This window comes from Crocodylus porosus, unplaced genomic scaffold (assembly GCF_001723895.1).
Source record: "Crocodylus porosus isolate Cpor-Errol unplaced genomic scaffold, CroPor_comp1, whole genome shotgun sequence".
In the NCBI taxonomy this organism is placed as follows: Eukaryota; Metazoa; Chordata; order Crocodylia; family Crocodylidae; genus Crocodylus; species Crocodylus porosus.
The window spans coordinates 252,411,975-252,427,236 of NW_017728886.1; the positions used below are offsets into that span (position 1 = coordinate 252,411,975).

At 43.5% G+C, this 15,262-nt stretch overlaps 1 protein-coding gene across 1 annotated transcript in view; it reads left to right on the forward strand.

The window, feature by feature from the left end:
* The window catches only part of FER1L6 (fer-1 like family member 6), a 104,788-nt gene that overhangs the window by 37,103 nt on the left and 52,423 nt on the right, over window positions 1-15,262 (forward strand). Inside the window, exons 12-16 of the mRNA XM_019546559.1 lie at window positions 933-1,041; window positions 4,434-4,620; window positions 9,682-9,802; window positions 13,902-14,002; window positions 14,799-14,889. Of these exons, the coding sequence (XP_019402104.1) occupies window positions 933-1,041; window positions 4,434-4,620; window positions 9,682-9,802; window positions 13,902-14,002; window positions 14,799-14,889 (609 nt within the window). The remainder of the gene's footprint in view (window positions 1-932; window positions 1,042-4,433; window positions 4,621-9,681; window positions 9,803-13,901; window positions 14,003-14,798; window positions 14,890-15,262) is intronic.

Here is a 15,262-nt window from a genome sequence, read left to right on the forward strand (position 1 = left end):
CAGATGAGGTTCTTTGGATATATTTGATACCTTTAATTAGACCAAGTAAAATAGCTGGAAAAATTCTTCTTTGCAAGCTTTCGGGTACAAACACCCTTCTTCAGGCAGAGGGAGCACCTGCAGTTATTTTGTGCTCTCTTGGATGCTCTCTCTTTGTTTCACTGCAGCCTTTAGAGCCGGATCAGACCAGATTCTTCTTTGTGGATATGAAAGTTGTCACTGAATTGAGGATGCATACCTTTAGCAGCAGGATACTTCCTTACTGTCTTTCTTTTACACTACTGTCTCTCACAATTTATCTAAACATTTTAACAACAATCCATTTAATACTTCATGCATTTGCCACTGCAGCTTTGCTGTATATGTCAGCATCAAACACAGGCTTCTGTTTGGCAAAATCAGCCTTATACTATAGCTTGGCTGCCTACTCTGAGTTACGTAAATATAGAGTTCCACACGTCACAAATGTTTCAGTTCTTTGATAGCCACATATATCATAAATGCCAATTCTGTACCAACAATGGAAAGATACTGAGGGCCTTCAAATCCTATTGACTTCCCTGGGGCCTGGAGTGTGCTCAGCCTCTCCTAGGATCAGGTTCCTATTGACTGAAATACATTAATACATGGGCAATAGATGGAAGTCACTCAGGGGAGCCTTCAAAGGGAGCACAGGCATGCATTAGAATGCTACAGTTTAATATAGTATGGGTTAGAAATTGTATTACCACCTTCAGTTTAATATGACTTATTTTAGGGGAGAGATATTTGATGGGTGCTGTCATATTACAGTGTCTGTGAATTGCTCTAGAAAGATGATTTGAAAAACTGCCCTTCAATAAATGAACAATCTGAAACCATCAGCAGATATTCCTGTGCACTAAAATAATATTAAGAGGTAGAACAAATGTTATTTCTCACTTCCCCTATAGATCCATGGAGAGCAACTTGAAGAATTTTTTCTCTTTGGGGCATTTTTTGAAGCTACAATGATTGACAGGAAGGTTGGAGATAAACCAATAAGCTTTGAGGTTTCTGTTGGTAAGTATGGAACACTCTTTTCCATATTATAATGACTATATAACTGACAGATGCATTTCACAGAGCTCAGGGACTGACTTCGGAGAAGGACTTTGAAATTTCAATTCATTTCTGAATGTAATGGTATTGACAGTTATATTATTTCTGGATATTCCTTCTTTTAGACAACCTAGGGATCCTGAGACTTTGCCGCTTCCCTTTATAGTTGGATCCTGTATACTCAGATCCTTCTACTTAGTACCCATGCACTGTCTTATTGTCTCAGCACTTTGCATCTCCATGAGAGGAATACTTTGGAAGGAATATTTACTCAGGGTGCAGATCACTTAACTGAAGCTACTGCAGTTCCTCAGGACTCCTAGGGCACTTTTAAACATGCTCTGAGGCAGTGGGGTGTGTGGTGCTTTAATTAGAGTGGTTCTGAGACATAGGCGATGCGTAGGGGAGGCTTGCTGGGGCATGTGCCCCCCCCCGAGACTGGCCCCCACCGAAGCTGCTGCCGGCTTCGGCAGGTGGTCACTGCTTTTCATAGATTTCATAGATTTAATAGACATCAGGGCTGAAAGGGACCTCAGAAGATCATCGAGTCCAGCCCCCTGCCCAAAGGGCAGGAAGTCAGCTGGGGTCATAGGATCCCAGCAAGATAAGCATCCAATGTTCTCTTGAAGTTGTTCAACCTCTGATGGCAGGCTGTTCCAGACCCTGGGGGCTCGGACAGGAAAGAAATTCTTCCTTATGTCCTGCCTGAAATGGTCTTGCAGTAGTTTATGACTATTCAACCTCATCATCCCTTGGGACGCTCTGGTGAACAAACGTTCCCCCAGATACTGGTGGTCACCCCTGATAAACTTATAGGTGGCCATCAGATCACCCCTGAGCCTGCGCTTTTCCAGGCTAAAGAGCCCCATGGCTCTCAGCCTCTCATCATAAAGGTCTGTTTTTCTGACCTCTGATCATGTGCGTGGCTCTTCTCTGGACTCTCTCAAGCTTCTCCACATCCTTTTTTAATTGTGGGGCCCAAAACTGGATGCAGTACTCCAGCTGCGGCCTCACCAAGGCCAAGTACAATGGGAGAATGATGTCCCAGGATTTGCTTGAAAAGCATCCATGAATGCAAGCCAGCATTTTGCTCGCTTTACTAGCCACAGCATCGCATTGACGGCTCATCATGTTCATTTTGTTGTCAATGATGACCCCCAAGTCTCTTTCTTCCATAGTGCTAGCCAAGCACAGCACTGCTGAGCCTAGAGGAGCTAGAGAGGAATTAGCTCCTCTTAACAATCTGTGTGCTCAGGAACATGTCCAGAATGGCAGGGCTATACTAGATCATCCCCATGTTACCCTTCCATGTGATCAGTTGTGTGGGTGTGTCTGTTTTCTGAAGAATGAGCAGGGAGGGACCTCATAGACAAAAAAAGCAATGTGTAATATTGACCTATACTTAGACTTGGTACGGAGAATGAGCCAGGATTATCAAGAAGTGCATTTGTATACTTGAATGATAAAAACCAAAAGCTGGCTCATGTTAAGAATAAACTGTCAAGATGAGTCTGGCTCTGAACCCTGGATCTGAACAGCTACCAGTTTTGCCTACAATAGGAAATTGGATCCAAATCTGGCAAATGACCTTTATTTATATAATAGGCTGAAATTAAATCCAAATCTATTCACTGTAATGATATGAGATTCAGGATCCCCTTTTGTGTCTTAAGCCCATTTCTAATAAAAATTTGTTCTAGTCAGTCTAACTCACACCTCTCCCTTGTTAATACTGGTAACCACTACAACATGTAAACTTCTATATGTATCACTGATTGCACTGTTAGCAGAAAAACTGAGTGCCACAAATGAAATTTGGTCTTCACAATATTCCTATTTCTAAAGACCCCTTCTTAAGCCAGAATACTATATCTGCTTGAATGAGAACTAACTTTTACTTCTGAGATGAGCTCTTGTAAAGAGGATCCACATGATAAAACCAGGAAATAAAATCACTGCATAAATCTTGCCTGCCTTATCTCCCTCCCCACATCTCTTTCTTCCCCATGCACATACTACGAGCTTGGCCTATAACTCTGTACTTTCCATTCCAAAAATACCATCTGCTATCAGTTGGCTTCTTAATTCATTTAGCTCTAGCGAATGTCCCTTATTCTCTCTGTGGACTAGTCACTAAAGTTCATCTTTCCTTCCAGAATGGCAATATGTAGCTAGCCCTAGTTGGCATCTTAATGCCACCAGATAAAGTAGCTAATAGAAACTGCTGGCATAGATCCTGAATAGATTATGTGGCCGATACTTGCTGCCACACTGCTACAACTCTTAGCTGAGGAGAAGGAGGGAGCTGAGAGATCCAGATGGAATTGCTGGTCAGTATTTTGTATTCAGGCTCTGGCCTTTTCACCTTTGCTCCAGCAATTTTTTGTTCCTGTCATTTTAAAAAAAACACATTTTTAAAATGTCATAAACTTTTCACTAGAGGTAAGCAGGCTGATTCAAGAAATCCAACATCTCTACACTGTGTTGGGCACATGCTCTGCAATACTTGACTTCACCAGAGTCTAGTGTTTCTGGTCTCTTAAACAATGTAGAAGCCTACTGAGAGCACAGTGGGCCTGAGTTCCCTTAACACTCTTGACACTTTGCTGAATTTGATAGACTGACATGAGTAAAAGCACTGTAAAAGGACTACTGAGTTCATAGTATGTATTGACTTATAAACCATTGTGCATGGGTTCTTGACCTGCAGTCTGTGGACTTTGGTAGTAGACTGTACCCCATGCTGTTGATCAGTAGAGAACTGGCAGGTTACTTGGTGCTTCAAATTCTTTATCACAAGAAAAACCCCTTGAGCCAGTAAAAGGAACTGGAAGCAAGGAGGAAGAGCAAGGAGGAGCCTGCAAGGAGGGCAGCTTTTACATAAGACCAGGAAGAAAGGAATAGGAACTGAACATACAGAGACGTTGCTATATCAGTTCTTTTTCTTTTAATAGATTAAGATGGGGCTAGCAAACTATGGTCTTTGACCATTGGAGCCATCGGATCTGGTTGAAGCAAGAGGGCTTTGGCAGCATTTGGTGGCAGGAGGTTTTGGTGGTGCTCAGTGCCACCGAGCACCACATAGACTGTGGCCAAGCAGCAGGGAGAAGTGGCTGTGACAGAGGCTAGATCCTGGCTCTTGCCTGCCTTGATCTTGGCTGGGTCATTTCATGCCACCATAGGACTGCTGGACAAAGGCAAAGAACAGATCCTTCTTGTTGTTAAATATGCTTTAGTTCAAGCACCCCTGCTGCCATTTTGAAGTGCAGGGACACTTACATACAGTTTTAGCACCTGTATAACTTCATTTCACCAGCTGTCCTCTGACTTTGTACCCTTGTTTTGTCTCCTAGGTAACTTTGGGAATGTCACTGATGGAGGATCGCTAGGAGCGGGGAGTAAAAAAAAGGGTCATGAAGGAGAAGAGGAAGAAAGTGCTCCTCTGCTGCATGAAGGGTGGAGTGAAGCTTCCCCTGATATTGCAATGCCATTGATATCCACAACCCACCCTGAGAAGCCTCTTATTACAGAAGGAAACAGGTAGATCATTTAAATTTCATATGTATAACTTGCAGATCCCTGGGTTTTGCCCTGTACCACTGTGACGTAGATTTGTGTTTCATTAATATAAACCCCAGCTCTCTGGAGAGAGCTTATGCTTTAAAGGAGTAGCTGATCATTGAACATAATGACATATAACTTGCCACGTCCTTAGCAAAAATAGGCCAAGTTCCACTGAAGTCAATGGATGTGTGCTGATATCCACCATCCAAAAATGTTGACCTGTAATGACAGCTGGCCATGGTTGTCTTTGTGCATTATGTGGCCTCTCTAAGCATGCATTTTTAGAGCTTATGTGTAATCTATACAATCGCTCATCCTGCCCTGCCACACGCACATGGTAGCAGGTGTGGGATCACTCAGTAGATCCTATCATGACGTATTGCCAGTGCAGGGGGAGCCTGATCCCTCCATCAGCAAGAAGCAAGTTCCCCTGGCTGGGAACCCAGGTCGGCTGCTGGGCCTTCCAGCCATGGGGTCACACTATGTGCTCCCACAGCTGGAAGCCCCATCAGCTGACCTAGGCTCGCCGCCCTGGATTCCCCCCAACATGTGAGCTATGATCAGCTGATGGGGCTCCCAGCCACAGGGGCCCCTGGCCATGCGTTCAGTTAATGGCACAATAGGAAGCAACTACAAAGTTATTACATATATTGTGGTACAGCCTTGTAGCTTATTTCCCTTTTTTATCATACTTTTATGATAAAATTGAATACATGGCTGGGTTACCACTTGAGGCATGATTAACTGGTTAATCATACCTTAAGCGTAAAGGTGTAGATGGGGCCTATGGAGTCAGAAAAAGTAAGGTAAAGCCTTTTTTTGCATCAATACCACTGATGATAGGGGAGAACTCTGCTGAAATATGTAAGACAATATGTGAAATGTATAGCAAAGATATCAGAATTTAGTTCTTTTTTTTTGCAGAGAAAACAGATTTGTATCCAAAAGCACTTTCCAGAACTCTAGGAAGTAGGAGCACTTGTACACGTGACAATGTTACCATGTACACATGATGAAAATTTCCCTTTGTGTGGCTTAATGGCCTCACGCTTTACATGTACATAAGTTTTGGGGCTTTTAAATGAGTTTGCAGCATCATAAACTAAACCACATCCTGAGGTAGTTGAGTTTGCAATGTTGCAACTTGGAACATAGCAGCCATTAATCTGTCAGCTCGCCCCTAGCCACAGGAGAGGCAGGCAGGCTCCACTGAAAAAAATGATCAGGCCCCTTGCTGCTTCTGCCTTCAGCAGGCACCAGCACCCACCAGGACACCTGGGGCTGCCTGGGAATGGGCTGGCTTGCCTCTGAGGCAGTGCAGGGAGGTGGCAGGAGGGCAGCTGGGTGTGCTGATAGCTGGAGAAGGTGACAGGGATGGTGCACGAGGTGCTAGAAGCCCAGGCGAGCTTAGAGAAGAATTGGATTGGGCACCTCCAAGCTGGGGCAGCACCCAGCCCTCTAGCCTGCCCAGCCAGCTCTGGAGGATGCCACCACTATGGAGGGAAGGACTAGGGTCCCCTGCAGCTCAGCCTGCCATTAACTCACCCTGCAGCCATGGGAGAGGCGGGCAGGCTCCACTGAAAAAAATAAAGGATCATGCACCTGCAGCTACGTATACAGTGACAGAAACATAAAACCCACTGTTTCAATTAAAAACTCACCATTTCAATTTATGGGGCATAGAATGCAACCCTGAAGGACTAAACCCCCGTCACATGTACAAGAGCCCTAGGTTTCCACCATTAAGCAACACATACAAGGAAACAAATGGGGAAAATGGAAGACTGATAAGCCATGGAGAAAAACCAGGGAGTTGATATAGCAAACAAATACAGAAAAGTTGCTGCAGATGAATTTAAGGACAGGAGGGATTGTCCCTGAGGAAAAAAAGAGGTTAAGGATTTAATTCCACTTCAGAATGGAAACAATGGAAGCAAACCCCCTCCTTTGCTGCTTTGGGACTACCGCTGTATTCAAAGGTGCTGAGCACAGGAAGGTTTGTAGTGCAGGAAGCTCAGGAGGCACGAGTGACTGGTGCCTACTGAATCTGGGAGGGCACCTGCAGAAGCTGCTGATGGTGGTGGCCCTGTCAGGGTGGGGGGGCACCAACTCTGCTGACAGTGTCAGTATCAGCCACCAGGGGGGCACCAGCCCCATCGGGGGGGCAGGTGCACCCCCGTGTACCCCCTTCCAGTCACCTATGTCAGAATGTGACAGTACCTCTCACCGCCAAGCACCAGGGCAGTGCCAGGGCGGATTATAGAAGTAGGGACCAGCTAGATTGGATGTTAGTTTGGATCCTGCACCTGTATGGGGTGCAGAGGTGCTTGGGTGGAGTCCTGCCTTATGGTAAAGAACACAGCTAGAAATAAACAGTGAAACTAAGGGGAAGTGAAGATTGCATTGATGAACTGTCATTTCTGCGGCAAATAAAGACATAAATATCAGTGTCTGTCAAGTGGTTTCCTCTCATCATAATGCTATAGATTGTGCCCATGCTGAGTTACTATCTTGTGAGGCAGACCAAGGGATTATTAGATTTCCCCTTGACAGGAATTTATGTTTTAAGAGCTGCAGAAAAAGGAATAAACCTCTTTTTTTTCAAAGCTGCAGCTCCATTTTTTGGCTCATTTCTTTCTTCCTTTCACTACGGATCCATTTTCCTTTAATTTGTGCAGCTATAAAATGTTTTGCCTCTTATTTTTCTTGACTTGTGCTGTCTGTCTTCATATAGACAGGGTAGGGACACTTGTGACTCCTTATGTTAGCATTTAATTGATCACGGTAGCTGAAACGTTATTCCTAATGTTAATCAATATTTGATCAACTGACAGATAAACTCTATTTGATAAATCAAATAAGTATTAGATCTATAAATTAGCTTTAAAATAAATTGTTTCAACTGTAGAAACACTTTGGTGTTTTAAAATGTTATCTGTTTAAAAGTAGAATTAGAAAAGTGGGACTTGCCATATGAACTGCCTGTGATGTTTCATATTTAATATAATGCATATAATGCATAACAAGAGCAAACTAACCACAGAAGGGAATGGCTGTGTTCAGCACCTTATGGAGGGATTAATAATAGGAAGTCTCAGTCTTTTAAGAGAAGACGATTTTAAAAGCAACAACTCACCCATAAAAGAACCAAAAAGTTCTGTGACTCACAATTAGGAGAGTTCTGACATGTACTTCCACTCAGGGACGAGTTTGGGATGGATTTGCCTTTTCTTCATGGAGCAGAAAGAACGTAAAAACCCATCAATTGTATGGATGTCCCAAGGTTTATGTGGCCATACTACTTAAAATTGAAACTCCTATAGAATTGACTAGGATTGAATTCACAGTAGCTGTACGTTACTGCAGTCCTGGAGAATTGTATCACGTTATGATATTCCATAGGATGGTTACATAGAACCACAAAGAAGATTTCTTTCTCTTAAATCTATAATTTTAGAGTAACTTCTATAAAAACCTATTTACTGTATTTTCTCTGGAACCCTATGGGTTACAGCCAAGACTTTCAAAAGCGCCTAGAGTTTTTAGTTGCCTTAATTTCTGAGTGACTTGAAACACTTTAAAGGGGCATGGATTTCAGGAAGAGGCTGACCACCCTGGTTTTAACTCAGGTCCTTTGAGTTGGATACCCCAAAAGATGAAGGTCACTAAAGTTAATGGCTGCTTTTGGAAATTGTGGCCATCAGACCTATTAAATTTTATGATAATGAAGAATTTCTTTTGGGAAAAGCTTGACAGTCCACAGAGACAAGGTACTGGAGAAAATGGCCAGTTCCCTGGAATCCCCCTTCAAATGCAGAGCACCAGGTCCACACCTGTGCGAGTGGAGTGGCTTCCACAGGGACACCGTCTAATCTCATTTTCACTGTTTTTCTCCTCTCCTCTGACATTAGCAAAGGGCATTGAATAGGTCTATAGAGTGGCATCTGATGCACGCTGAATCCTGTGGGGCTGACCGTAGTGATTTGTAATGGCAGGGCGGTTGGGGGAGAATCTCTTTTGAAAGGGAACAAATTCAATGCTATAGGAATGAGAGAGCTGTTCTGATGGCTGCCTTCAGAGATATCTTGTCAACATGGTATCTACAACATTTTAAATCTAAGCATCAGACTCCCTGGCAGACATATGCTACATTTTATGGAGCCTCCAGCCAAACTGATCTCCTGCTGGTTTTCCATTTTCAGGGAAATGATTTAACTGAAGGCACAAATTAAATGCAGTACAAAGCAGTGAGCTCTGGGTTTGAACTAAGGATAAAACCTGAGAACAGAAAAAATTACATCTACATTTTATTTTTGAGCCATTTCCAGTCCTGGTATTATACTCACATACTCCCTCCATTCCTGCTTCTGCCAGGGACTCAGTTTCTACAGATACCACTTCAGGGAAACTAATTTTGACAGGAGCAAGCTGGTAAAGAGACTGGTGTGTGTTTGTTCTGTGTGGACATTACACAGAGTCCATTAGTATTCCCATAAGAGTAGACCAAAAATTACTCTCCCCTCAGTATTACGTAGTATGGTTTGCATCTCTTGTTGTAGGAAGTAGCAACCAACAGGCATTTGAGTGGTGCGCCGAGTGTCTAGTTTTACTGGCTTTGCTCCCTTTCCTTATCACAGTTCAGGAGGACTAAGTCAATCAGTTCTGATACTATGTCGTATTTGGAGGCTAGGAAATGATTTCTTCTGCCTTTTCTTCTCTTCCACCAAGTCTTAGAGGCTGCAGTTTGCTACCAGTGTCATAGAGATGATACTGCTTATCATAGAGAAGTAGGGCTGGAAAAGACCTCATCAGCCTTCAGGTTGCACATTTTTTTAACAACTGCTCCACTGGTTGAAAGACAGAGATGTATATTAACTTATACTCCAGCTCCCTTATGTGCATGCACATTCCCACCCTCTCTCTCTCTCTCTCTCTCATATATACAAGCTGTATCACTTTTTACACACTCCGTGAACTTGCTCCATGTTGTTTGCTTGCTTGGACAGTCTGCTCATACAGCTTCATGCATTTTCACAGGAACTATCACTACTTGCCCTATGATGAGAAGAAGCCTTGTATTTCAGTCAAGAGTTGCTGGGGAGACCAGACCTTCCGACTGTACACTTCCAATATGCTAGAGAAAATGGCAAATCAACTGGTAAGCCTGCTGCAATGCAGAGTTGGAGACAATTTCCAGAAGAATGTGAGGGTGAACGAAAGCATATCATATTCCTGAACTACCATGGCAATGTCCATGCCGGTAGGAAGTTTGTGCAGCAACTTAAATCTTCCTGCTTTTCAGGGATGAGTTTTGGGTTCTCCTCAGTCCTCTTGCTATATGACCTTTGGGAATGATGTTCTAGCTCAAAGTGCCAGGCATCACAGTGTTTCCCCATGGGTCACTGATTGACTGGAGTGGCGTATTTTGAAGTATTCCTCCCAGGTTGCTAGTTCCAGATATAATTTACCACTGGAGAGTAAAAGGGTTATGTAAATTCTTGGCAATCCCTGGATTTGAGGATGATCTGTACAATAGCTTATTGATGGGTCTTGGTGGTGTTGTTTAAATAGCAACCCTAAGTAACAGCAGTGTCAGCAATGCCATTGTCCTTCATGCAGAGAGTGATACAGTCACATTTGATGAATGATGCATGAAGACTCTGAGATTCCTTCTTTATTTCTAGGTAAATGATGGGAGAAAATACTCTTCCTGCTGCTGCTATTTTGAATCCACAGCAGCAGAGAGGAGATCTATTTTGGGAACTGTGCTGCATGGGAAGGAAAAAAACTATACCCACAGCATATTTATTTATTTTTAATGTGATTTATATACCACCTTTCCCAACAAAGGCTCAGGGTTGCTTACAGTAAGAGAGCAGGGTTTCTACACATATGTCAGTAACAAGAGGAAGAGCAGGGAAAGTGAGGGTCCCTTACTGAATGGAGGAGGCAACCTAGTGCCAGAGGATGCAGAAAAGGCTGAAGTGCTCAGTGCCTTTTTCACCTGTCTTCACAAGCAAGGTCGGCTCCCAGACTACTGCACCTGGCAGCACAGTTTGGGGAGGAGGTGAGCCGCCAACAGTGATGAAGGAACAGGTTAGAGACTAGAAAAAATGGACATACACAAGTCCTTGGGGCGCAATGGGATGCACCCCAGGGTGCTGAGGGAGTTGGCTGATGTGATTGCAGTGCCACTGGCCATCATCTTTGAAAACTCATGGCAATTGGGAGAGGTCCTGGATAAATGGAAAAGGGCAAACATAGTGCCCATATTTAAGAAAGGGAAAAAGGAGGATCCAGGAAACTACAGACCCGTCAGCCTCATCTCAGTCCTTGGAAAAATCATGGAGCAGATTCTCAAGGAATCCATGTCTAAGCACTCGAAGGAGAAGATGATGATTCAGAACAGTCAGCATGGATCTGCCAAGGGCAAGTCATGCCTGATCAACCTGATTGCCTTCTATGATGAGATGACTGGCTCTATGGATGCAGAGAAATGAGTGGATGTAGTATACCTTGATTTTAGCAAGGATTATGATATTATTGCAGGCAAGCTAAGGAAGTATGGGCTGGCTAAATGGACTGTAAGGTGGATAGAAAACTGGCTGGGCCATCAGGCACAGAGGGTAGTAATCAATGTCTAGATGTCTAGTTGGCAGCCATTATCAAGTGGAGTGCCCCAGGGGTTGGTCCTGGGGCTGGTTGTGTTCAATATCTTCAGCAACAACCTGGAAGATGACATAGAGTGCACCCTCAGCAAGTCTGCAGATGACACCAAACTGGGGGGAGTAGTAGATATGCTGGAGAGTAGGGCTAGGAGTCAGAGAGATCTAGACAAAGTGGAGGATTGGGCCAAAAGAAATCTCATTGAGGTTCAACAAAGACAAGTGCAAAGTCCTGCCTTAACCTAATCCTAAAAATCCCATGCACCAGTACAGGCTGGGGGCTGACTGGCTGGGCAGCAGCTCTGTAGAAAAGGACCTGGGGGTTTCGGTGGAAAATAAGCAAAATATGAGCCAACAGTGTGCCCTTGTTGCCAAGAAGGCTAATGGTATACTGGGCTGCATTGGTAGGAGTGTTGCTAGCACAGTAAGGAAAATAATTATTCTGTTCTATTCTGCACTGGTAAGGCCACACCTGCAGTACTGTGTTCAGTTTTGGGCCCCCCGTTACAGAAAGGATGTGGACAAGTTGGAGAGAATCCAGCAGAGGGCAACAAAAATGGTTCGGGGGCTGGGGCACATGACTTCCGAGGACAGGCTGAGGGAACTGGGTTTATTTAGTCTAGACAATTGAAGACTGAGGGGATTAAATAGCAGCCTTCAACTACCTGAAGAGCAGTTCTAAAGATGATGAAACTAGGCTGTTCTCAGTGGTGGCAGATGACAGAACAAGAAGCAGGTCTCAAGTTGCAGTCAGGGAAATTGTGGTTAGATATTCGGAAGGAGGGTGGTAAAATACTGGAACAGGTTACCCAGAGAGGTGGTGGAAACTCCATCCTTGGTGGTTTTTAAGACCAGGCTACACAAAGCTTTGGCTGGGATGATCTAACTGGGGATGGTCCTTATTTGAGAAGGGGGTTGGAATAGATGACTTCCTGATGTCCCTATCAACCCTAATTTTCTATGACTCTATGAAAAAAGCAACTTAAAAGGGAAACTAGAATATTATACATAAAACAGACTCATTATATGGTCTCAGCCAAGCTTTGTTTCCTCAATGCTTGCAGAAAGAGGAAGGTCTTCCAGAGCTTATGCAAGATGTCCAGGATCAGACTCTGGTAGCCTTCAAGAGGGAGGGAGTTCCAGAGTTCAGGAGTAACTATGGAGAACGGCCTTATTTTTGCTTTCTGTCCAAAGCCCTTTTATAGCGGGACAATGTTTTTAATTTATTTGATATACTCTGTGCATGTCCTTTCACAGCATCTGATGAAGTGAGCATGGGGTCATCAAAAGGCTCATCAATGCTGTACACCTCTGATTTAGTTAGTCTGTAAGGTACAAATCTGACCCAGCTTTTGCCTAACTTCAGACTAACAAGGTGAATTACCTCTCTCAACTTTTACTGGACTACCAACATTTTCATCTTTCTCGGGCCTTCTCCCCAGAAGACCGTGCCTGTTTGCAACTGAAGAGACTCGTTAAGTTTTCTCATTGTCATAACAGAGCTGATTCTTTCAATAGGGCATGTGCAGTCACTGTTGTGCATTGACGGGCCCTGCATGGTGGTTGTTTAGCCTAGTTAGAACAGGTCTTTTAGAATTAGGGGGCAAATTCTTATAAGTGGCTTCTAATGTTGAGTGTCTTCATTTTGGGGCACCCAGATTTAGTTACATAGGGCCCGATTTTTGTTTCATATCAACTGATGTAAATCAGAAGTAACTTCATTGAAATTGAGTTGTACTGATGTGACCCACAACTTCAAGCCTGGATGGCCCTGAAGAAGCAGCCCGATTTTGAGGGAACCTGAGCACCTGCCATTCCCACGGCGGTCACCTCTAGAATCAAGTCATTCATTTAGGCATCTGATGGCTCAATGCAAGGCCTATTGACATTAGTTGGTAGACTCTAAGCATGGTTTTACATGACTAATCTTAGCACTGGAGGGTTGTGTCCAGGCGAGCTCAGCCATGCGGTATGTGGTGCAGCAGACCTGTCTGTGGTGCCATGCACTGCACATTCAGGTGTTCTGCACACTTTTACCTTGCAGCATGGGTTTGTGGGGTTTTTTTACTCCAGGAGATCCCAAGGTAAAAAAAAACCATGCAGAAAAAAGTGGGGTGGCAGTGTGTGCCACCCAAAACCAAAACCTGGCATGCCAGAGCCATGCTCCAACCACCAACCAGGCTCCCAGCTACATCTGCAGCTCCCCAAAGCCTCCAGGACTCCAGGTGAGGGTATTGGGGCCAGCACAGTTGCTGGCCTCAGCGTCCTTTACCCCACCTGGGGTAAACTGCTGTGCGCCAGAACACTTGTAGCATTGGTGTTCCCCAGGGACAAGCAGCGGCAGGACAAGGTGTATCACTGCTTCTTGTCCCCAGGGAAACAAACGTCCATGCTCATGTGGATGCAGCCAGGTTTAATTTTTTATTTTAGTCAAATGACAGACAGGCATTTCAAAGCCATTACATTTTGGGTTCCAAGTTCACCTCCCTCTCTGTCACTAGCTATATCCTGAATAACCATATTGTAAATAATTATACTGACAAACTGAATAATCACTCTCTTACATCACACTTTTTCACATCTTGTTTTCAGGAAGAAGGATTAGAGCAAGTAAAAGATTTGATCAAAGTTTCGGAGACTGCATCAGAAGAGAAAATGCAGACTGCTCTCAGTGACTTTATCAATCAAAGCAGGTAATCTAATTTACTAGAGAAGCCCAAAATGAATGTTATATACTGGCAGCACATTTCTTCTATTGGCTGGGAAATTGATGGTACAAATGAAAAAAACTAAATGGCCTTAAACTGGTATACAAGAGGATTTTTACAAGCCAACACTTTTATACAAGGAAAATACGTTTTAATGTACTTGGGCCTTGTTTTCACCTATCACTTATCAGGCTTTCTGGGCTCTCAGAATAAAATGTCCATGGGAGTAATTGAGATGCAAAAAACTGCATGATAGGTGCATTATAGAAGCAGGCAAAATAAAACTGAATTCAAAGTGTTTGCCAAGGTAAAACCCCTCTCATTAGGTACTGTGTAATGCAGGACTAAGAGACATGTGAAGCCCAGCCATGAATTGATTTGGTAATCTACCCATTAAGGTACAGACTGTACCTTTCTTTAACAGTCATATTTCCATATTATTTTCTAGATGTGTATTAGTTTTTCTTGTCTTTCTCTGGATTCTTTCCAAACTGTCCACATCTTTCTTAAAATGGGTCCAAACTGGCTATAATTTTCTAAGTGTAGTCTCACTGAGGTTGAGTAGCGTGGAAGAATCATTTCCTGTGACATGCATGCCACACTCCTGTGATAGGTGTCCCAATATTTCTGTTATAATGATAGTTCCAGCATCACCATCTTCAGCTTCATACACTGTGTTCTAGAGAATAATTCACTTGCGGCCTATTTTATCTGCCATTGTAATAGAGAAATCTGACTATCTCAAAAAATGCTTCTGTGTTTTGCTGTGTCCTGGACATAGAGCTTTCATTGCTAATGCTGAAAAGAAGCCCAAAGGGATGAACCAGACGGCTTTGGACAAAAAGAGACTTACGCTGTGCAAGCAAGAGCTGGTATGAAAGGTTCTCTATTTAAACAGTCACACATTTAAATGATGGCTTAATGTAAAGTGTAATCGTTGCATATGTAGCAATTCAGATCTGGCTTCTCACTGTAGCAGAGCTTCAGAATGAACACAAAAACTGTATCAAACAGAGATTTTTTAAGGCCTGCTATATTAAGCAAAGTGTGTTACGGTTCTTTGAAGTATTTTGGAAAGTTTCATGTTCAATATGCACTATTCAATAAGAAATTATTAGTGAGTTAGGTCAAGGGTTTTCAACCTTTTTTAACAAGTATACCCCTTTAGATTTTTTTCTTGGTTTTAAGTGGGGGAGGGCATATTGAGGCCCCCATGATGAGGGAGGGAGTGGGGCTGGGGTGGGG